Source organism: Numida meleagris, chromosome 18, assembly GCF_002078875.1.
Source record: "Numida meleagris isolate 19003 breed g44 Domestic line chromosome 18, NumMel1.0, whole genome shotgun sequence".
Taxonomy (NCBI): Eukaryota; Metazoa; Chordata; class Aves; order Galliformes; family Numididae; genus Numida; species Numida meleagris.
The window spans coordinates 7,815,639-7,839,416 of NC_034426.1; the positions used below are offsets into that span (position 1 = coordinate 7,815,639).

The 23,778-nt window shown below is 51.2% G+C and overlaps 1 protein-coding gene across 6 annotated transcripts in view; it reads right to left on the reverse strand.

The window, feature by feature from the left end:
- BCAS3 (BCAS3, microtubule associated cell migration factor) overlaps positions 4,320–23,778 on the reverse strand; it is a 312,898-nt gene continuing 293,439 nt past the window's right edge. For 4 of the 6 annotated variants that reach the window (XM_021415890.1, XM_021415885.1, XM_021415888.1 and 1 more), the window contains one exon: positions 4,320–5,166. In XM_021415890.1, coding sequence (XP_021271565.1) covers positions 5,018–5,166 — 149 coding nt within the window. In that variant the 3' untranslated portion in view covers positions 4,320–5,017. Of the gene's footprint in view, positions 5,167–18,197; positions 18,264–23,778 lie in introns of all 6 variants that reach the window. The other 2 variants (XM_021415884.1, XM_021415887.1) reach the window with 2 other exon arrangements.

Consider the following 23,778-nt stretch of genomic DNA (forward strand, 5'->3'; position numbering starts at 1 on the left):
CACTGCCCTGGGTTTGCAGGAGAGCGCTAAGAAAACAAAGGCAGCCCAAGCAAAGAACTGCGGCCCAGGGCAATGTGCTCCATGCTGCACCTGTCCTCGCACCGCTCTCAGTCGCTGGGACCCGGTGCCGCGTGGACCCGCTGTCCCTCGTTGCTCCAATTCACATTTCCAGAGAGCAGCGCTGCCCTGAGCTGCTCTGCGTTTCCCCTCCACGCCGAAACCCTGTGCTCAATCCGTCTGTCCTCCCCACTCGGCCATCTGTCTCCCATCCTTCCAATCTCACCTTAAAAACAGCCCTTCTCCAACATATCCTCCCCGTGGCCCCATGCTGACTCGCCTGGCGCAGCCCTGACACCGCGATGGAGTGGAGTGGGATTGGAGCACACGGTGGGATTATGGGCCCGGGCTGCGCTGCGGGGCCCACGGTGGTGCCCCAGAGCCGGGCCCTGTGGGGGGCACAGCACGGCCTCCTGTCCCGCCGCTCCCCTATGGCTGTGGGGGGGGGGACACGGAGCCTGCCCCTGGTTTTCTGCTTGAATGGAGCTGCCGAGCCCATCACCTCCAGCCCAGGGCGATCCTCTGCCAAAGTCCTTCCTGCGGCCGCCCGCCGCTGTGCTCCCCCCGCCACAGAGCGGGGGATGTGGGGACACACGCCGTGCCTCCATGCCCACGCTGCGGTCCCACGCTCACTTACTGTGTCCTCCTGCACGAGGGCTGTGTGTGCCGGTACCCTCCTGGCACTGGGATGCGGTTGGCACCGGCCCCGTTGTACGGCCCTATAATAATATTGTAAATCCTCACCGGGAAGTAATTACACCCCATAAAAGGAGCAGCAGCCTGCGGTCGGAGCCAGGGCCGCTCCGTGACACCCATTTTAAAGAGATGTTTCGTGTCTTGTTTATAGATTAGATTTTAACCTGACAACCTTTTAACATTGTATTAAATTAGAAATTAACTTCGTCTGACTGCTCACCGTGTAATTGACCCACAGAGGGGCTGAGCGCGAGGGAATATTGAAGACACCTTTCAGACAGCAAAGTTCCCAAGAAAATTCAGAGCCTTCTCCTTGGTGGAGGGCAGGGCTTTGCTATTAATTAGTGTGTGTGGTCAGGTGGTGGGGGTGGGCACAAAGGGGGGGTTCGGGGATGTAGTGGCGGGAGGAGATGGGGACAGGGGCAGGTCCCATGGGCACAGCGTGGCTGTGCTGTGACAGCCAGCTCCTACAGGACGCTGTGCTCCACAGAGGGAAACCGAAATCCAGAGCTGAAATCCCCAGATGGTGTCAGAGCTGGGACCAGCCCCCAGCAGCAGCAGTGACCCACGGGGATGGGCAGGCACCGGCTCTGCCACCATTGCGGTGATTCATGGCTCTGTCCCTTCTGAATTGCATCCTCTTCTTTCATGTGCTGAAGGCACTGCTGGTGTAAGAGAAACCTGCCCCAGAAACGTGCACGAGGCGGGGAGCAGAGCAGGAACCCCGCTGCCCGACGGAGGAGATGAGGATGCTGCAGTGCAAGCCTCGGTTTATACTTGTGTTCAATAATGCTGAGGAACAGCGTGCGATTCAGTGGACCCCATTTTCAAAAGGCTTAGGGCCTGTTTACAAACAGCTCCGCTTCAACCCGGCCACCAGCTCTGCCAAACCTGGCCCTGTGCTCGCATGGCTGCACAGGGATGGGGCAGTGCCATGGGACGGGTGGGCAGCGTGGGGACAGCGGGGCTGAGCCGCCCTCCTCCGCCCGCAGCGCTCCCCTGCGCCCCACAGCCCACGCTTGGGGCCGGTTGCTGCCTTTCCCGGTGCTTCCTGGCAGAGCTCAGCCGGTGTCCCCCAGAACACAGCACCTCTCCCAGCCCCTGGCTGTAGGACAGCGGTGCCAGCGCTGGGCAGGAGGAGGCAGGGAGAGCCCGGGCAGGGCCAGCTTGGTTATTTGTCCCGAGCACATCAGCCACCAATCATTTATTGTGTTAAAAACCCCTTCACCTCCACTCTTTTGTTCCTTGGTTCTCTCCCCCCCCCCCCCCCCCCTTTTTAAATTGGACAAAATAAAATAACATATAAAGTTTCGTTTTCTCTTTCTGCGATCACAAAGACGCGATCTCGGCCCCATCGAGCCGCTAATTGCCAGCGTCCAAATGGCCGGGTTTAAAGTTACGCTTCGCAGCTGTGAAACATTAGGGCGACGTGATTACAACCTACTGGAGGATACCGAGCATTTTTACAATATCTCAGGAGCAGAAGAGAAAGACAACAGGAAATGGCGCAAACGTTCCTACCCTGCGCAGCAACGGGCCAAGGAAAGCAGCGAGGAGAGGAACGCGGACAGCGCTCGGATCCTCCGGAACCGGGAGCCCCGCGAGCAGCGCTGCCGCTTCCAAGCGGAGCCAGGCGTTGCGGGCCGGGAGGAGGATGCAATATTTCACCTTCATTCCTGAAACCTGAACTCCACTCGGAGTAGAAGAGCTCCGCTTTATGCGCAGAGTGATCTACAGTCCGCCCCGCTCCAAACGAGACGTTCTGCCTTTTGAACTCGGCGGGAGGCCGCCGCTCGCCACTACTGGCAGCAGTTCCAGGCCCCGCAGTCCCGCCTGTCTCGCGGGGTCTTTGCGAGGCAGCGTTTCCCATCAGGGTGCAGCCCAATCGCTGTGCATGGCGCTGCAGACCCTCACCCCCGTCGCCACCACTGCTGCAGGATGCGCTTGGCTGAAGCCCCGTGCGCTCTCGCTGGCTGGCTGCGAGCTGAACACCTCCATCAATGGGAACCGGGGGTGGGGGTTCTCCGGATCACGGCCTCACCTGGAGCTGAGTGCTCCCAGGGCCTGGCTCTGCTGCTGTGCTGCGTTGGGAGCGCGCTGCACCGGAGCGTGTGCCTACTGCTGCCACACAGCGCTGGCTCTCGGGCAGCCGGGCTCGGTTCTTTGCTGGGTCACCTGTGCCAGCAGCACAGCGCAGTGCAACAGCCGCCCCGCCGCGGTGCTGGGCTGGGTCTTGTTTCTTCTAAGCTCTCTGCTTTCTTCACCCTTTGGCGACGGGGCTATCGGCAGCAGGGAATGCAGGACATTCTTTTCAATGAACCAGACTGAAAATATTTTGGTACAGCCCCAGTTTGTAGTTTTTTTTTTTTTTTTTAATCCCCCCCCCTTTAAGCAAAACATCCCGATTCAAAGGAGCTTCTCGCAGGCCGGGAATTTCCACACGGCCTTATTGCAGCACTTATAAAAAGTGATTTAATGCCTGCCAACAACAAATACATTTCCAATGACACCACCCGGCGCTGCGCTCACAAAGAACGCGGCCGAGCGGTCGGAGCGGCAGCGGGAGGAGAGCGGCCGCTGCTCGGGAGGAACACGGTCCCTTCCGTCGGCTGCCTGGGAAGGCTGAAAGGAAGCAAGGAGCGCGGCGACAGCGCAATCCCTTCTGTACGTGTTAATCTGGATTTTGTTTGAACTTTTGGAGCTGACCTTGGCTTGAACCGCCTTCAAAACCCCAACTGGTGTGGACTGACTTGACCCCGCGGTTCCATTTGCTCACAATGGCAGCCCTGCCCCAGCGCGCTCGCTTCCATCCATTACTGTACGGATATAAAAGAAACACAGCATTACAGCAGAGCCTGGGAGCGCAGATATAGCATTATGGCCACTGGGCCGGAGCTGCGCGCTGCACCAATGGGCAAACTCTCCTCTGATTCCATCCCAAAGTCTTGGGTTTTTTTTGCCTGAGAAAGGACAGACTGAAAACCAAGCAAGAAACCAAAGCGACTGCCGCAGACTGCAGACTCGCAGCTTTTATTACCAGTTTCCAAACCTGAAGAGAGAGGGAGGAAAAAAAAAAAAAAAAGAGCTTTGGAGATCTGAGGAATGGCGTTACAGCTTAAAAAAAGAGGAATAACCAACCCTCCAACCCAAGAGTGAATTTGATATTCAGTGTTTGGGGATGGAGGAGGAAGAGGGTGGTCAGCCCTGCAGCGCTTGCTTTAGGAGCACACAAAGATTTGTGGCTTTCGATAGTTTCCTCTCATTTCCATGACTCAAACGGCGCCTATTAAAAACAAGCGGCGGGGAGGAAATCTCATCAGCTGACAGGCCCGGCTCACCCTCTGCTTCCCTACAGGAGCTGGCTGAGATGTAGGAATTCGCGCGGTTACAGCGTGCGAGCGCGCGGTGCTCCTGCATGGTGCGCAATGGGGGCTGCGTGCAGCCCTTCCCCGCGGCCCCGCAGCCACAGCACACGGGGGAGAGCGGGGAGCAGGCAGGTGCTGGGGCCAGGACGGTGCACGGTGTGCGTGGCAGCCCCTGATGCCCCAACACGGACGTCTGCGCAGTTTCTGGTTTAACTCTGATTTATTCAATGACACATGCACTTCTGGACAGACATCCGAGTTCCAGTGAACAACGTTTATAACCGAAGATGAGAAATCTGTGACTGCAGTTAGTCAGTTAAGTACGTTTCTAGAATACATGACTAGAGTAAAACTGGAGCGAGAGAGATCATTCTTCCAAAGAACAAAAAGAAACATTTTCCATTTGTAATACTCCCGGCATCAGTACGGGGGGGAAGGAGGGCAGCAAGGAGCGCAACCGGGGAGAGCAAACACCATCAGCCCTGTCCACAAACGCCCCTGAACTCCCACTCTCTGGAGCTCCTGGTGGGCGCGTGCACCCACGGTGCAGAGATTCCCTTTGTCTCTGAGCACAGAAAGCAGAGAGCGGCTGTGACACCACGTGCTTGGCCAGGAAGGGCTCAGACAGATTCCTCCTCAACCAATCTCTTCCCGAACACAGCGAACGAAGCGGCCGCGGAGCTAGCGGGATCGAAGACGGAGTCTTTTCATATTGCACAGAAAACAAAGTCAAGATTTTGTGAGCACGTTCCAGGAAGGTCTACGTGGAAGAGTCGTCAATATTGATCAGGGTAACGAGAACCATCCAGCGCGCAGCGGGCAGCGGGCACACCGAGATAGTTTGGGCGGACGGGCGGCTCGTGACCCTGTCCCCACCTCTCCTCGTGTGTGTGATGAACTCAGGGGAAGCCCGTGGGGAAGAGGCTGAGGGGCTGGTTCTCATTCGTTGGGAGGGGCGACCTGTAGCCATCGAAATTGCGAGGAATACTTCCGCTGGTGGACCCGGAGCTGTTACTGAGCGTCTCTATGCTTCCCTCTCGCTGAAGCTCTGCAATAGGAAGAGAGAAGAGGCCCTGGTTAGTGTCAGATCAAAGAACCACGCGTGCCCTTAGGTGGGCATCAGTGCAGCCAACCACTTGGGGCTCAAAGGATCCAGGTGTGGGTGCGCTCATGGCCGAACTGAGCAGGGTGCGAAGGGCAGGGAGGCAGACAAGGGAATGTCCTTCCTCCCCAGCAGGGAGGAAAGCCCTTATGCTGCAAAACCGGGCATCAGGGACTGCTTCTTTGAGGGAGAAGAAGATGTCCCCATTCCTATGCACCCTACAGCAAAAGAGAACTCCTCAGTGCGGCTCTCCCTCTCCCAGTTGCACTCACCGCGCCACCTCCTGCCCTTGCTGACCTCCTGAAGCCCTTCCTGCTCCCTAATCTTGCAGTGCGAGGATTTTTGTGTGTGCAGAACACCGTCTGCAGCCGTGCCCTCTCTGTGAGCCACTTGAACCCCGCAGTTGGCTTGGAGGCAGCGTGCAGCGGTGCAGCTGGGCAGCGTCACCCTGCCCGGCACTCAGCAGTGGCACGCAGCCATGAGATTAGGCAGAGCCACAGGGACACCGCAGGAATCCTCTCCTGGATGCATGGTGACAGCCTAGGACAAACACCCTGGCATGTTGCAATGTGCGGCCCCAAGGGCGGCTTCCCAGCCCCACACCTGCAAAGCACACACTGGGGACAGGCCACAGGTGGGCGGCTTGGGCACAGTGCTCTGCAGACATTCCCTGCAACGGGACTGTGAGATAAAGGATGCGTCCATAGGCAAAATGCATGGCGAAAGCAGGAAGTCAGATCTTCATCCAAACAAAAAGCATCCCCCGGGCTGCCACCGGGGCTGGGAGACACAACCCCGGGTCCTGGAGGTAATGCAGTGAGGACAGTGTGCCCAGGGTAGGTGGAAAACAAACCTGCAGGAAATGGGTCACCCTCCAAGCAGCGCTGATAATGACCTCAGCTGCATTAATCACCATTCCTCACCAGTGCTTGGTTAAGGAATGTGCATGCATAACCCTCTTCATTTTCCTCACATCCTCACTCTCCCATGAGTTCAGGAAGTAAAAACAGTAATTTAAATCAGAAACGAGCGGCGTATCCCACACGAATGTTGTGCTTATCCTGTCTGATTTGGCGCTTTTATCTCCCCTGCACACAGCTGGCTCTGGTTACCGTCCCACGTCACCGCCCGTGCTGGGTAGCCATGGGCAGAGCCACCGGCTCTCTGCAGCCCGGCCCAACGCCGTGGGGCTGCTCCCGACGTCCCCCAGCTCTTTTTTTGGCTATAATTGATTTTCAGGCTCGTGTTGTTTTAGCAGTAACCGGAGCAGAAGGCGGCGGGGGCACGTTTCTTCCGCTCTGTCCCATCCCACGTGTCGCTGTGGCCTCACTGTTGGCCGTGGGATGGGATGTGGGGATGCCGCGTGCTGGGTCTGTGGCAGCAGTGTCACCTCTGCGGGGCCTGCCAGGGGGTGGCACTGCGGAGGCTGATGCCAGCAGAGGAAACCGGGTGAGAGGCACAGGATGGGTTTCACTGGTGGGTGGTGAGCTCCCCTGGCTGCTGCCAGGCACCAAAACCATTCAGTTAGAAATGGGAAGGGGAAAGAGAGGTTAAAATAGAGCTCGAGAGGGCGAGTTTTCCAGGCCTAGAGCCTGCTCTGTGCTCGGACGGGGGCAGCCCCCACACCTGAGCTGCAGCCCAACAGCATGACCCAGCACACGCTGCCCTGGACACGGGGTCCAAGTGCTCCCAAAGTGCCCCTGGCTGCAACATGCACGCTCTGGAAGTAATTACATGCCAGGGAGAGCTCTGTGTGTTCGGACATCTAAGAAGCTGCTGCACAAGACCTGGCAGCAGCCAGCACTGCTGGGCAGGGATGGGTCATGTCACAGCACCTGGCTGTGCAGGATGGGCAATGAGATGTTAGCTGTCACCAGAGACACCTTGCCCTGCCAATGTGACCCCTCAGTGCACCGTCCTGCATTCCCCCAAACCAACCCATGTTTTTTTTTTCATTAATTTCATTGATTAAAAATGCAATAATAATCAAAAGAAATCCAGTGCCAAGCACGCTCCTTGGCCCGGAGCTGCCACAATCAGGGCAAGGTGCACGCAGGGTCAGTGCCATTCTAGCTGGATGCTCAAGGTGCCGGCTACGAGAAGGAGCAGATCCCAACCCGTGCAGTGCTGGGAAGGAGCGCTCAGCCCCACGGCACAGCCCCACACTGCTGGAAGGGGATGCAATACATACACCCCTCCAGCCCTGTGCGCTGGGAGAGCGCCCGCTGGGAAGGAAGGCACCAGGAGAGCCGGGGATGCAGCGCGGGGCGAGGGCTGTGCAGCTGCAGCTGAGTTCCACCACGGACAGCCTCGGCCCCAGCATGTCTGAGGGTTATTGTGTCTGCGCTCCCCCGTGCACACACTGTCGAGATGCATTAACTTCCTTAAATGTACCAGTAAAACAACTGCTTATGATGCACTATAATGAACTTGTACGGTAGCCAACAAATTGTGCATCATATCAAACCCATTCTGCCTTATAGACTCTCTGGCTATTTTGTAATAACTGCAATTTGCTTCTGCTGAAGCAAGATAACCAGGGTTGAGAAGTCAGGCTTTGCAGAAACCTAAATATTTGATTTGGGGGGAGAGTGGGTGGGAGAAGGAAGAAAGGGGCCCCTGGGAGCTATTTATGGGGTCAAAATAACATGAGACCTGCTCTTCTCCTTGCGTTTCCACCATCAAGGAAATGAAATACTGTGAGAAGACCAGCACTTGCAAGATTTTGGCTCCAGAAATGGCTCCCTGAGGCATTCGAAAGCCCGTGAAAAACAAACACAAATACAAATAGATGCTAATACTGGAAACGTAAATACTAAAACCTGCCCCGTGTCCCCGGAGGAAACGGCTCACAGAGTTCTGCCTGGCCTAATAAAAAAAAGAGGAAAAAGAAAAAAAAAGAGAGAGAGAAAAAACCACAGACAGGAAAGAAGATGAAGGAGCAAGCAGCAGCAACATCTGCTGAAGCCATGAGCAGAGTCACTGCGGGGCAGCCCGCAGCACTGTGCCTGCGCTGGGGGGACCGCTGCCGTCACCCCATGGCCCGCAATGAGCACAATGCCAGGGCAGCAGCACCAGCAGCATCACTCCTCGTGCTCCTGTCCCCTGTCCTGGCAGCTGAGCCATTCTGCCTCCCCAGAGCCCAGGGGTGACGTGGGCATGAGGAGGAGCAGCCTGGGATGCTCGGGGCGTAGGGGCACGGCACCCCCCGTCCCGCAGAGACTGCCACCTGCTTCCAGAAAGCTCTAGGAACTGTCAACGGATTGGAAAGGGAGAAAGTCCTGCCAAGCCTAAATGTGAAACCATTTTATATGGCGCATTAATTCAATGCCTGAAGAAAATCCATACAGCCCTCTTTTGCCCGGAACACTCATAAATTATGCTGCCTTTCTGATTTGTGCTTTCGCCGCAGCGGTCCGCTCGAAGCCGTGGTATCTCCTTTATGCCTACTCAAAAATCTCCTCTCCGGTGCATTATTTCTCCTAATGGTTTTCCCTTTCTCCCTGGCCCCCTCCCCTAGGCCTGGCGGTCACGCACCGTTTCAGACCCCCCCGAGCCCCCCGTGCTGCCGGAGCCGCCCTTCCCCTCTCGTCCCCAGAGCTGCGCGAGCCCCGGCGCGGCCCGGCCGGGATGAGTAGTGATCCAACGACAGCAGCCTGATGTGTCGGGGCAGCGGGGAAGCGGCAGCAACTCTGAATACAAGAATTATTCTTCATCATCTCAAACTGTCACAACACATTACCCTCAAAGCCGCGGCTCGCTGAAGGAGTGACCCTGCGCTGAATGGGAGAGCGCTCGGGGAAAGAACTAATTGTAGCCTCTTTTCACACGTCAGTCACTTTTCACAGCACCGAGCCTTTCAAGCTCAACTAATGTCAAGTTCCTTTTTCCTTTCTCTGGGCTGAGTATTTCTGATTTTTAAGGATGGCGTTTTTAAAGGAACGAGGTCTCTGGTGAGGGAGGGCAGGGGAGGGGAGGAAGCGTCAGAGCGAGCGCGTAGTGGAAAGTCCATCGGACGCATCAAGACTCGTTAGGAATTATACAATTAACAAGTAGGAATGCAGGAAGTGGGGTAATGGCCGGCAGGGCTCGCATCTCCTTGATTTTGGTGCTGTCATTCATCGCAATTGTTCTGGGGAAGTTTTTGGGCTCCCCCACGAGCTGGGGCTGCTGGGCGGCAGCTTCCCAGCCCCTCTGCCTGGGCACAGGGTGGGCATGGGCTGCAGGGTGGGCATGGGGGGGTATGGGGTGGGCACAGGGTACGGGATGGGTATGGGGTGGGCACAGAGTGCAAGGCAAAGTGGGCATTTCCATGGGGTATGTAGGGGAAGCAGGGCCTGGCAGCAGCAGCACGCTGTGCCTCTCCCCAGCCACGTTTTGCAGCAGCAGCTACAAGGCCAAAGCGAGAGTCCTGCTCTACAACCACAGACAACTTCTTCCCTTCCTCCCCGGGCAGAGCACTCCCCACAGATGTGCCCCACACCACAGCCTGCTCCTCACTCCCAGACCAATGCTCAGGTTCCTCTTGCCTCCTCTGGAGCTGAAATTGTAAAATACTCTGTGGCAAGGACTAATTGTTACTTGTATGTTTGCACAATGCCTATCAGCGGGGACTTGCAGAGCTGACTGGGGCTCCTGAGTGTTACTTATTAACTGTAATGAATAATAATTATGTAGCTTCTGCCATCTGGATTCTCATTCGAAAGGACCCTATATAAAGCGAACACTAAAAGGCAGTTTATGTTAACATAATGGAAGTCCTGAGGATCTCTTAAACTGTTTGTAATTTACACAACGCTCCCCGGTGGATGGGTTAGTCAAACATTTTCATTTTGCTGACAGCCACCGAGCGGAGCAGGACGCGCTCCCACCGCCCCATGCACAGCCCTGTGCCCGCTCTGCACCTCAGGGTCCAGACAGCATCCCAAATGCAGCTGCACATTTTGGCTCTGTGTGCATGAGTGCTTGCTATGGACATCACCGGTGCCGCTGCTGCAATGTGCGGGGCAGCCCGGGGCAGGACAGAGCTCAAAAAGTGAAGGCACGAATCCAAAGTGGTACATGGAAATACCTCCCCTAACACCGAGGCTTTGAGGCAGCATTGCTGGAAGCACAACTACAGGCCTCTCCTGAGTACTCCACTTTCCTGCAATGCACTGTTATACAGAGAAGGGAGCTCAGAGCACAGCCCTGCTCAACCTGCACCCTGCAGCAGGGCAGGTGGGGCTGGGTACGCTGACACACAGCAATCTTCAATACTGAAATGCAAGCACTGAACACTCACTAAAGCTCTTATAACGAGGGTGATCGCTGCCGTGTCTCCACGCCCGCTCAACCCGCTCCCCTTGCACTCAGGTGGGGGCAGCTCGGGGACCATTCCCTGCAGTGCTGCTCCACGTGGCCGCCGCAGACCTGCTCCAAAGAACTCGTTTTTTGCAAACCAGCAGATGCCGAATTCCCTTCACAAGAGGAAATGTAACGCTATGGCACTTGAACACTGAAAATCAATCCCCGTATTAAAAGCATTTCATCCCGCTGCAACCTTCACGACGCTGAGACACCGCAGCAGCGCCCACATTAAATTTGCAAAGTCAGGAAGACTTGCAAACACCGCCTGTACTGCTCCTCTGAAGCTCCGTGGCCTATGTAAAATATTAGCCGCTGTCAGACTACCTCATGGTAACTCTAATGCTGAATCCACACAGAGTTCGTTATCGTGATGCACTTGGAGATGGAAGCTGGCATCTTGGAGAGCAGGTGCAGGATGCAGCAGGTAGAGCAGGGCTATGGAAGGCAGAGGATCACCATGGGGACGGAGATTGAGACTTCTGCACATCAGAGCCCCTCGGAGACTGCACATTTCATTCCAAGTGCCTTATTTCAACGCTATGATGTCAAACATCCCACATGTACAGAACTGAACTTACAGAAATGCTGGGTTTACTCCAAGCATGGAGAGATCGCTGAGATACAGACAGAAGACTTTAATGTGTGAATTTTGAAAGAATTTACAGAATTCTTTAAAGGCCTACGAAAAACAGTAATAATAAAAAAACTTGCTTTTTGCTTAAGAAGAGAAACCCCAAAGCTCTAAAGCACTGGATTCCGTGCAGCATGAGCCCCAAGGCTCCGGCATCCTGCCAGACCTGACACCGCACGTTTTATGGAAGGTGAAAAGTGCACAAGATAAAGGACGAGCATTTAGAGAGACAATATTCTCTGTGATAGGCACTTTCACAGTGACTGCAGAGCTTTTAAAAAATAATCTCAAGTTCCTTTGAGCTGTATATATTTTTGGAAGAGGGTTAGGGTATTTTCCTACCTACACGGCACTTGAGGATGAGTTGCCTACTGCAGCCAGAATGTGAAATTTCAAGAACTGAACAGTCAAATGCTTATAGAGAACACATTTCTGTGGCCCATGCTCATGGTGTAAGCCCGCAGTTCCTCATGGAAGATTTCCAGTTGGGTTTGAAACACGGGGATGCAGATATTCACTTGTTTTGGGGTAAGGGCACTCCCTCCTATCCCACCCTGAAAGCTGCAGCATGTTGCTGGTGCAAGGCCCACCACGTGCTTTACATGTAATGCACGCTCCCCCGTGCAGGCCATGAACATATTTAGGCAGAACGATCGTGTATCTTCAGTTACGCAAGCAGCACATCTGTGTAGATCAGACCAAAAGCATTCGCTGAGAAAACACTGTATTAAAATTCCTGGGTTTGGGCTCTCATTCCCAGGGTTACGGCTTGCTCAATAGTGACCCCTCTGTCAGCCTCTGCCTCCACAGAGGGAAGCAGGAATGAAATGCAATCTGCGTGTCCACAGCACCCAGCAGCCCCACAGTGCTCACCATGCCTGGAGGCCACGGCACCCGCAGCCTTTGGGTCTCACTCAGGAGTTCTGGAGGAGATAAACCTCTTCTGTTCCCATCTCATGTCTGAGATCTGTTTCTTCCCCTCTTGCAAGGCTGCCTTGGTTACTGGATTTCCTTACACATTCACCTTTAGGAAGATAAGGCTATGAGAGGACAACTGCGCGTGCCCCCGTGTGCACCTCGCATGTGACGGGAGGATGATGCGCTTCTGACAAAAAATGCACTGCTGAGTTCACTTTAAAAGTATAGTATTACAAAGCAAATCATTCTGGCACCACTTGTAGTACTTCTGACACGAAGTGGCTCTCTGGCCGGTGAGGAAAGCTACTGAGCAGCTCTGGGCTGTCTCCCTGGTGCAGATGGATGCTGAGGAGGAAGCTGGAATGGACTGGAACTTGGGTTTGATTCAAAGGGAAAAGCTGAAAGTTTAGGGGAAGCAGATGCCCAGCTGGTCCAAATCAGAAGGTCTGTGCTGACACGTATGCAGCCACACAAATGATGTCCCTGGGCTGAGCCTTGTCTGCTCCTCCAAGCGCTTCAAGGCCCTCCAGCCCCACAGCTCAGGTGGGAACGTATGGAGCAGAGGTCTCCTCCTCAGGTCTCCGCAGGTCTCAGCATCCCTGAGAAATTCTAAACGCAGCCCAGCAACTCCGGCTCCAAACGGAATTCATTTGGTCTGTTTAGTCAATTATTTTAAAGATGACGTTGCTTTAAGCAAACTTGCTTTCTAAACACAGACCCAATTCTACGAAGCACTCAGGGCTTGTAGGAGCGCTCTTAAAATCAAGTCCTGCATTGGGCATCAGCAGGAAAACCAGCAGCCCACCTGGCGGGCTCCTTGCTCACAGGATTACTTCGGGCTCTTAGTACACTCTGCATTATGATGTAGCTCCAAATCCTGACGTTAAGACATAAATATGAAGGTCTTGACAGAAGTGATATCCGAAGCTCAATGAGGCCTTTTGCTGAGGGAGTTGCTCAGCGCCGCTGTTTGCATGGGTTCCCATGAAATCAGGAGGCGGGTGACAAAAGTAACCCGGATGTTTTCCCTTTTGAAAAGTTGCATTTAAAAAATTGTTCCAAGTATTGATTCTAACACGCTTTGCCTTTTTAGTTACACTGTGACAAGCACTGCCAGAGGCAGGAAGGAGCTGCAGCCTCCAGAGATGACTCTCGTGCGAAATCTCCAAGCCCTGATGGCAAACCAAGGCACTCCTCCAGCCACATCCCACATAAAAGGCAATTTTAATCATCTCAGGCTGTTCTGGTTCTGCCTTGTACTTGGGCATCTGGTGGAAAAGTTAATCCCACTACCTGCTCTTCATGTTGTATTCCTTCTCTCAGTTTCCACTCACAGTTTGAGGGGTGATCAGCCATGTTTCCAAAAGGGAAACCAAACAAACAACAGAAGACTGTACAATATAATCCAAAGATTCCTTCTCTAAAGGTGCTGATAAAACCAACCATGACTGAAAGCAAAAAGGCATGTCCAGATTGCAAAAAACTATGCCCAGGTTGCAAAAAAAAGCAAGTCCAGATCTCAGGTTAAGGAAGGACCTGACCCTCTGCAGTTCATCTGCCCACTGCAGCCTCCAGATTAGGGAGCAGCCAGTGGGAAGAGATGCTCGGTGAGGCATGTGCAGGTGGGAGATACCTTCCATGGGAATGCTGAGCTCTGGGATAGGAGAAAACCAGAAGAGTCTCAAGCATCGCTCCAGAGCACGCTGCAGGGCACTGCTTTGGTGGCAGCTGTACCTGGTTGGGAAACCACCACCGCTTCCATCCTGCTCACTTGGGGCTGGTCCTGGCTGCCGACACTGCCATGTCCTTCCCTGAAAAACGTCTTTGGAAACGGAGAAGTGACACTGACCCTCTGTCTTTCACAACACCATTTGCTTTTGAAGTAAACACAGAGTTCATGAGTTGGGCAGATACTGAGAAAGTCCCTGACCAAGGAAATAACAAATAAATACAAAATAAAAAAAAAAATCAACCCACAAAATACGGTATCTCAGCTGTGACGGTGATCTTGAAACATGAGCTAGAACATGGCACAGAAGAAGGCAGCAGGCAGCTTGTGCTCTGCAAGCAGGCACTCACAGCAGTGGCTCCGTGCTGCCAGGCAGGGCTGCCCCTCCAGCAATACGTGCTTCCCTGCTCTGCACGTCCTCACAACAGCGAATGGCTGCAGGAGGAGTTCATCCACTCACCACCTCTCCCTGCCTGCATGGCAAACAAACTCCATCGTCGCGGGGATGTGGGACAGATTTCCATGCTGGGAAATGCCTAGCAAGTCACGGAGACTCTTGCTGATGTCTGGGAGACACAAAGAGAAGGGTAAAAGCCAGCGAGCACCAAAGGCACAGCCACCCTGCCTGAAGTGGCAGGGGAGAAGCGCAGAATGTAAACAGCAGAAGTGGGAAAAAGCTATTTACATTTTTTAGGAGTTTAAATCTTTTTCTGGAGCAGCTCAGGCGCTACCAGGGCTGCAGCTGCCAATGAAGTAACTCTCAGCACTAACGCAGAAACAAGCAGCCAGGCCGCTATCTTTTTGTTGTTACATTTTGCCTCAGCGTTGTCTTCGTTCTTCACGAAAGAAAACACAAATTTTCAAACAGTGCCATTTTTTACCAAAAGAATACGCCTTTGGAAGGCTCCTTCTAACACCGCTCGAATGCAACTCTGCAGGAGTCCTGGACACGCTCCACGTCTGCTGGGCAGCAGCAGAGTTGGTCCCTCCATCTGCAAAATGCTGCCCACTGATCTGCACTCGTTCTCACTGTGACTTTTTGTGGTCAGCCGATCGTGCACGAAACATTCAGCAAGAGGAGAGCAGGATGAGGACCGATGCAGCTCGAGAAGCGAGCTGAGGATGTGATTCCTCCTCACCGGATGCCTGGAAGATGTCACGGAGATTCTTTCTCTCTCAGAGCAACCCGCGTGGAGCCAATATGAACTCCCAGCAAAGTGCTTAAAAACCCATTATTTATAATAACTGTTAAATGATGAGACATTGTTTACCCAGATCGCAAGATAAATTCTCACTTACAGAATGCTTGCCTGACCGTCCTGAACGTCATCTGGTTTTTATTTAAATGCAAAATGTAATTAGGCTCCCAATAACACAGCAGAAGAATTCAATAAGATAGGGCTTTTCACTTGCAGTTTAATATTAACATTTTCCCATAAATGTTAATGAATAAAAGTCTACCGTTTTATACATTATCCATGGTGGGGAGACAGCCGGCTAGGAATGGAAGGGAAGATAATATTTTTGTACTGAGAATTATGATAGGTACCTCAAGGAGAGCTAAGCGTTCCCAGCACTGCCGTGGGCTGGCACAGCGTTGCTTGCTCCAGCCACCAAACCTGCCCCCGTGGGAGCCATGTGGGAGATGCTGCCCCAGCAAAAATCCCCTTTTTTTCCTTTTTTTTCCTTGCTGCCTCTCCCTGCTCCTCGCATTCTGTCTGACCAGCACCAGACAAGCATCAGATAGCCAACAACATAGCTGTTAAGCGAGGACACGGCCCACAGCCCTGATACTCTGAGACTCCAACGCGGATAGCGAGGCTAGATTATCAGAGCAATCAGGTTACTATTTGTCTGATACTCCGTTAGGGAAATGCAGGGGGTGATGAGAGGCGATGGCAGGAATGCAGTATGATGATAGGAAATGATAGAAACGCATGGAAGAAGGGCTCAGAGTCACTGAGGTGGCACTCCTGGAGCCCGCTGAGCGACTGCTGCCTCCTGCAGCCGAGCAGCAGATGCGGCGATGGATCTCTGCGGGCTGAGCGCTGCAGGGCCGAAGGGCTGGAACACGCTGGAGCATTTTAATTGCTTCAGCTTTTGAGCTGGACATCACTGATGGGAGTTCTGCTGTGTTAACGCATATTTTGCTGTTTAGTGACTCATCCTTCATTGCATCTCTCTAATAAGAAGCGTTCATTGAACAGCTCGAATACTTAACAATCTATTGCAGAAATGGGTTTCCGTGCTCCAGCCTCCTCTCCTGTTTCCCCTGATGAGGGCAATGCATAGTTTATGAGAACTTTGCCATGACTTTGGCCATTCTGCCTCCCAAACCAAGGGAAAAGGAGATGTCCTTGGCATCAATGCAATGCTGATGTTCCACGTGGGCAGGACAGGGAGTGGGCAGATTGGCCGTGTGCTGTTTTGAGATAAGAAAAGGCTCAAACTTTTAAAGAGTTAACACCAGACACGAGGCAGATCTGCACCACACAGCAAGCAGAAATGGGAGCAGAGTGTGCCTGACCATCCCTGGTCAGTGAAACACCCCCAGCCTCTGACCCAGAGCTGCGGGCTTTGGGAGGACAGAGAGGAACTGTCTCGTCCTCATTCTGCCATCACGTCAGCAGCTGCAACAAGCTTCGGCTCACAAACAGCTGTAAAAATACCCGCTTCACATGGTGGGAGATGGGGGATCTTACACGTACTAAGAAATACATGCTTGCCTTAAGTTGTATCCTACATAAAAATACCATGTGAAGACTCGAAAAGGAACAGCAGGGTAATTGCAGAAATTAGAGATGGAAAAATCCCATGTGGCCGTCTCGCCTCCCGCACCCTGCTCAGTGCAGGACTCCTCGGTGTGGGGCATGCTTCAGAACCGCGCCTTTTAAAGGGAACATTTAACAAACACTGACAAATGTTTCTAAATATTTAGAAAACCCCAAACAACAGATTCCTGAGCCAAGCTGTATGAAGAGAAAACAAATTAAAAAAAAACTGTTAAAAATCCACAGCTTTTGCATGCACCAAACCACATCTCTCTGAATAGTAAGTATCAAAGCATCACCTCACGGTCAGGACACTGCAAACAGTGCTGTTAGGATGCACAGCCCTCTGCAGAATCAGCCCTAAATGAATACCTACCGTGCTTTCTTCTTGCTCCTGCTGAAATCAATAGCAGAAGCCTCAGTGATGCAAAAAGCTTAATGCTTTACAAGGTGCTCAGCAAAACACTCATATGTGAGCAAACCAAGCTAGACAGAAGGGAGCTGCACATTTTTCTGTGAAGTGCTGGGGCATTGCAGAAGGAAAATTAATTTGCTTAATCATTAGTAAGAAAAACCACAACCGAAACCAAACCAAACCCCAACATAATACCAAATCTCTATGGAGAAAGGGAATTGTTTCTCTGTTAACTACTTGGAGACAAAGCACTGGAAGAAAAATGTCCAGTTCCAATAATGTCATAACCCGATTACAGCCTGCACAGAAGAGCTAAAACACTTGCAGCACGATGAGTAAGAAATTAAGTTTTAAATTGAGTGCTGGCCCTATCTGGTGTCACTTCTTTATATTCCAGCAGAAAGGACACTGCTGAGCTCATTTCGCATACAGCAGCCCGAGATGCCTGGATACAGACATCATTTAGTCATCTCGTGCATGTTTCTCCCCATTACTTTCTCCAGGAGGAATGACAAATCTAGAAATGTGACTGCACTTTGTTTTATTATGGTATCGATTTTTCTGCAAAGGGAAAGTGCATTTATCCCCCAGGTCTGTGCGCTGGCAAGAAAGGGTTAACAAAATGTTTATCACAAAGCTGGCTTCAGAGTTGAAAGTAATGTGATCAGTAATGAATTTTGTGTTACATTAGGTTGTATAAATGGACAGACAAGCGCAGACAACAAGTGGCCAGGAGTCGGGGCTAATCTAATGATGTAAAAATAGAGACAGCACCAATTATACTTGGGGCCAGCTCAGAGCTCCTGCAGGGACTGCAAATGAATAGGTACAAATCAAATTACTGACTAATAGACGCACTACAAGAGAGGGCAGTCAATGCTAAATACATTAGGGCCTTGTGACCTCTCTGCTCCGAACAGCAGAATCCTAAATTTGACTTAAAAAAAAAAAATCAAAGGAACTCTTGTTCATTTAAGGGGAGAAACAGAACAATGTTATTTGCAAAATGATTTGAAACACTTAGATATTTTTTGTTTTGTTCCCCTACAACCACGCTATGTGCGTAACCCTTGGAAACCTGACAGAGGGTTTGCTTTCATAACAAGGAGAAATAGCCTTTGTGCAGAAGTTAAGACCTGAGAACAATACAGTTGTGTTACATACCAAAACATTTCAAAGCCATGTGCCTCTTTGCGGTGATGTTTTTTACTGCTACTTCACCGGCTGTTTCTGTATCAAAAATAAAATATTTCTTAAACAGAGCCTTGATTTAGTAAGAAGAAAAATACAAGGAATCTCCCCAAACCACGACTGAGAAGAAATAAACGCAGCTGACCAAGTTGTTATCAAATGGCAGAAAGTCAGAGTCATCTCCCAGCATCAGCGTGTCCCTCAGAAACATCAGCGGGGTATTCTACAAGCAGCAATGAACCCACATTCACACCAGAGACATTTGTGGTACCAGCATTCCCTTCCCCTCCCCCTAAAAGGATGTATGACCCTGAGGAAATCCCACTCCAAGCCCTGAGCTGGGTGCTGGGCCGCATGCGGCCCCGGCTGAGGAGCGGAGCACAGCACAGCTGCGGGACGGCCAGCAGTGGGGGTCTGAGTGCACCCACTGCCCCTAGAGCCCCAGAATGGGGCTGCATGTGTGGGCAGGGCAGGAGAAGCACAGGGTGAAGTGCTTCGTGCCTTTAGTGGGATGGCTACAGAGCCGTGCTGCTGCACCTTGCAGGTGGGAAACAAGAGACAAAAGCACATCGAGATGTGTGAGATCCGGCACTTCAAAAATGGCGGCTCCTCAAGAGCCCTGAAGTTTCATTTTTTTTTTAAAAGAGGCTCATCCAAATAAACCTTTTGTAGGAAGAACATTGAGCTCTTAGACTTAATTGAGGGGGTAATTTAATCTCTGACCCTGGGATGAATATTCTGAAAGTTCAAAGGCTGCTTTTAGCATCAGTGTTATTTGATATACCACTGTGTTTGCTGCCCGGGCTGATTTTGCATTGAACCCATGCAGAAATCTCTTTGCAGAAATGCTTTTCAAAGGGAAAACCAATTGATTTGTGCTCTTGTATTCCCCATGTTTGAGTTAGGACTGAGACCAACTGAAGGGAGAGAGGGGAAAAAACCTTAGAAAAATTAGAAGGAAGAGGAAAGAAAGGAGGAAGGAAGAAAGGAAGGAAGGAAAGGCTCCAAGTGAAGCTTCTGCTTGCCAAGCTCGGAGGTGCCAAGAGCTGCGTGAGGCTCTGGGCCACGGCAACCACCTGAAGGACGGCCGCAGCTCGGCCCTGTGTGGCGGCCTGGAGCCAGAGCGGCCTGAACGCGGCTCCCAGCGCTCGGACGGGCATTCCCTACCAGCAACTCTAATTAGCTCCACTTACTTACACCCCATTAATCAGGTTAAAGAGTTTGCTTCAACATATGAGCCTCCTTCATTGCATTAGGAGTTTGTTGATGACATCTGGAAGGAATCCAGAAGGTTCCTACGCAGGGCCTGTGCGGGGCTCTGCTGCGCTCGCACCTCTGCTGCCACTGACATGCCACTGTTGGGAGCTGACACTGTTTTCAGGAGTTTTGAAAGTAAAAAAAAAAGGATTTTTTTTTCAAATGAAACTTTATAAAGGGCTTGAAAGACCTTGCTTTACATGTTGTGGCAAGTCTTTGGCTCTTGGGGGTTTTATTGACCACAATGGTGCCATGGTTGCATCTTTCCCTGTTCAGAACTAACAGCATGGGTTGTGAGATGCAAAACTCAAAAGTTCCTGGCAGAAAAAGCAGAGGCTGACAGCTGCAGCAGCATGAGCATCGCACACAAAGTCTGCAGCATCGCCTGTCCTGACAGTAACCTGCACAGCGATGTTTACTTATTGTATACACTGACAATCCTCCCTTGGAAACGTGGGTGTTGTACTAAGTCTCCTGAAGAATAAATCTACCCTGCTGTCAGTGTGCTCTGTGCTTTGTAGTAATAAGCCTGCAAAGATGTAAGGAATGGGCTTCGATTTGCTAAGCCACGTGACAGTGGAGCACACCCAGACTTCAGGCAGAGCTAGGCTGGCACCCAGCTGGAGGACCACCTCTCCTTAGGGCCACAGCTGCAAGTTTTCATGCTCCCTTCTGCTGCTCTGCAGCCAGGAACTCCCTTACGGGGCTGACTGGCAGATCCACTGGCTTTCTTTCTACACCTAAAGTGGACGTGGTCAAAGGCCTAATGAATTTGGATTCCTGGGATATGCACAGACCTTCCCATGCTAACCTCTATGGGAAGAAACCGCACCAGCAGCATGGTGCAAGAGAAATCTGTCTTGTCAGGTTCAGCACATGCACTCCTATGGCACAGAAATGGGGCCACAGAAATCATCCTCCATGGGTGTATTTCAGAACACATCCTCTCCACCAGACTGTAGAGGCCTGGCCCCATGTTACAGCTCATTTTCAGTACTATGCCTAGAGATGACCACAGTGCTTTTGAAAGTGTAAGAAACATATTTGTTGAAGGACTACATGAGTCAGAGGATTTACTGATTATGGCATTTTTGGAGGCAAAGAGCTCCAGCTTGGGCTGGAGATTCCTGCATGTCCAGTTTGAGGGAGTCAAAGAGATCTGACCCTTGGAAGCACAGTTTCATAAATCACAATACTAGCTTTGCTTTTGTTATTGAAAATGCAATGTGGAGCTCCAGCACATACTCAGAACTATACTGCAAATGTAAACACTGTAGCTGCTTGAAAACAAAGCTTTGCAAGCAAGAGGTCACTGACCACTAACATTTTGTGAGTAGATTTTCAATTTTTTTTTCTCAGTTAGAGTTTGGCAGAAAGTGAAACAGCAAAAACATATTTTTGCATCTTTGCCAATTTATGCCTCCTTTGGAATTAAATGTGTATCTAGGCTGACAGCTTATGTACAGCAGACTCCACTTAAGATAGACAGTGGTCGTCTGGATAATTGCATAACAAGGAGCAAAGCTGGTTTCCCAATCAAGTCAACTAGCTGGATGACTGGAGTTATCATTTAGGTCAGAAGGAAAGTAGACTTTTGGGGGGTCATTTTCCAGACCTGATTCTTCTCCCATCCACTATCCAACAGCCCTTGACAACTAGCCGGAGTCAGGGGTGGGAAGGACCCATCAGGCCATCTAATTCCCCTTCCTTGCAAAGGCTGGATTACAACTCAGGCTTTTTGCATCCTCCAAATATATAACCAACTTTTGGGTGATTTCTGCCACAGCCAGTAGCCTGGAGCACTGAACCCGTGAGGTGTTGCTGATCCAGACTCGCAATGCAATGGGGTAGGTAAGGAACAAAGATACCATTAATATCTGCTTCTCAAAGTGGTCTGGGTACTGTGAGCATGCGCTTCCTCTGCACTACTGCTGCATATCAGCCCTGATTACTATATAAATCTACGCGTCAGCTATGTCCTAACAGTTAAGGCATTAAAAGAATCTATTTATCTCTTGCCATTAAGTGCATGTCAGGCCCAGCTGAGCACTTGATGAAGGCTCACCGTCCATCCGACTGCCCATTTTTTCTTTGTCCACATTGTGGACCTGAGCACTGTGCAAGCACGTACCTTCACATTCAGGGTTAGATATTTAATTATGATTCAGTTCAAAAAAGACTTTGTAAATTCCACTAATGTGTTAAGGACTGAAGAGAGTTAAAGGAGCACAAACAAGGGTTAAAGGCAAGCATAACTTCAAGCTACAGTACATCATTTCAGGATTATTAGAGTGAGGTTCATAAATTACATAATTTTGAGTCCAATGTAGAAATGTAATTACTGTCTTTGGAAGCAGTACCAACACAGAAATCAACTACCAACAAGCAAATTTATGGCATCTTGTCTGCCGAGCTCCTTGCTATCATTTCATTGAGGTGAGTGGGTGGAAGGGAATCCAAGGAAGGAAGAGCTAGGCTAGAAAACAGAATGTTTTCCAAAGATAAATTCAATTCAGCCTGTGCTTGTTAACATGTAAGTGGTTTGGGGGAAGTTAAAACTATCCTCCTTGTTAGGAGCCAACAAAGACACCTCTTCTTTGAAGCAGGGGTAATGTACCTCCGAACTTATCTTTTCCCATTTATTAACCAGCAGACAGATGCTAGCGCTTTAATGCGATCCCCAGTTTGACAAACGGCCGCTGGCAGCCTGCCGGGAGTGCAGTCACGCATGCTGCATGAGCACCAGTCGACTCCCTGGGCAAGTGCAGCTTTTCAGGTATCAGTGGAGCAGGAGAGTACTTTTTATGGGCATCTGGTTAAGAAGAACAGTTCAAGAGCTGCTAGGGGATGGAAGTGGAAAGGGCATGGGAGTTCACACCCTTATCACTAGGTTTCCTCTGCTGCATTGAGTCACCACATGCCCATACCCTAAGAATAATGTAAGTTAGTGATAGAGAGAATCCCACAACAGGCAGAACACAGAGCATAACGACAGTGTGAGCAGGGCAGCGGGATGGGGTGAGCTGGGTCAGTGCGCATGTTACTCACTACTGTGTGCTGGTGATTACATTTGCTGCTTTGAGATCGCATCTATCTTACACTCATGATGAAGATTTATGTGTCTAGAGCAATAGCAGGGGGAAATCTAAGCTGATTGATGGCATCTCTGTAAACAGTCCCCTTCTGTCTTTACACCTGCAGTATTCTGAGCCCAATCTTATGGCAAAGAAGTTGGCACCCACTGGTGTCAGCTGGTTTGCACTGGTGAAAATGGAAGGAAAATACAGGAAGGAAAATACCCTGACAAAGGTCTTGATTTACAGTGTAATATAAAGTCTCTGGGGCAGTCAGTAACCTCAACTCGTCACATCTAGATAGCTTCAGCTTCCAGAGAAATTATTTCCTTCACCTTTCCCCTAACGTATACAACCTGAGGGGAGCCAATCCATCTGAGGAAGTTCATTCTGCTCACAGTATGGGTCAATAAGTGATGAAATAAGTGCATTTTTTTTCCATTTTCACAGCCTGTTTTTCCATCTTCACAGCCCTTTGCAAACAGGAGCCTCTTAAACTCCACACCTGCAATGTGAGGCACCTCTATTCCCATCACAGTGATGGAGCAACCATGGGCATGTTAAGTGCCTTGTCCAAAGCAGCAAGCTACTGAGAACATGCACCAGATCCGTAACTGAGACCCATACTTAAGAGTTCAGCCAACCTTTCTGTTAATACTGAATCTTAAACCATTCCATGACTGCATCCTTTTCAGCAGTAGCAACTCAGAGGAAAGAGCTTGAGAGATGACAAGCTGGGCTATGAAAGCTGCTCTGCACCATGCGGCAGCTTGTTTATTGCTACCTGCACCTACATGCAGGGGCTTAAACTGCTGATCTTCAATCTCCTCCAGTGGGTGGGAGGTGGTAGCAGCGTGGTGACCTGCTATGATTCTGTGATCTGCAAAGCGAGGGACAAGCCCTGAGGGGAAAGCCCTTGAGCCTCTTCTAGCTGGAGCAGCGCAGAGCTAGGAGTGCTCAGAGCAGGGCAAGGAAGAACGGCTCCTACCCTACGCAGCCTTTCTGTGATGTCAGGAGGTTGGCATACCCCTACGTTACTGCTCGAGTTCCTCCTTTCCTCCTTCCCAGGCAGCTTGCCAGAAGAGTGACAAGTGAGCTGGCAGCTGATGTTAGAAGCCACCACTGCTGTTAGCTGCTGGTCACAACGCAAATGGTGCACGCAGCAAAGATGGGCTTAGACCTTTTACTAGAGGGCATTTTTAACACAAGTCAAAATTAATGGA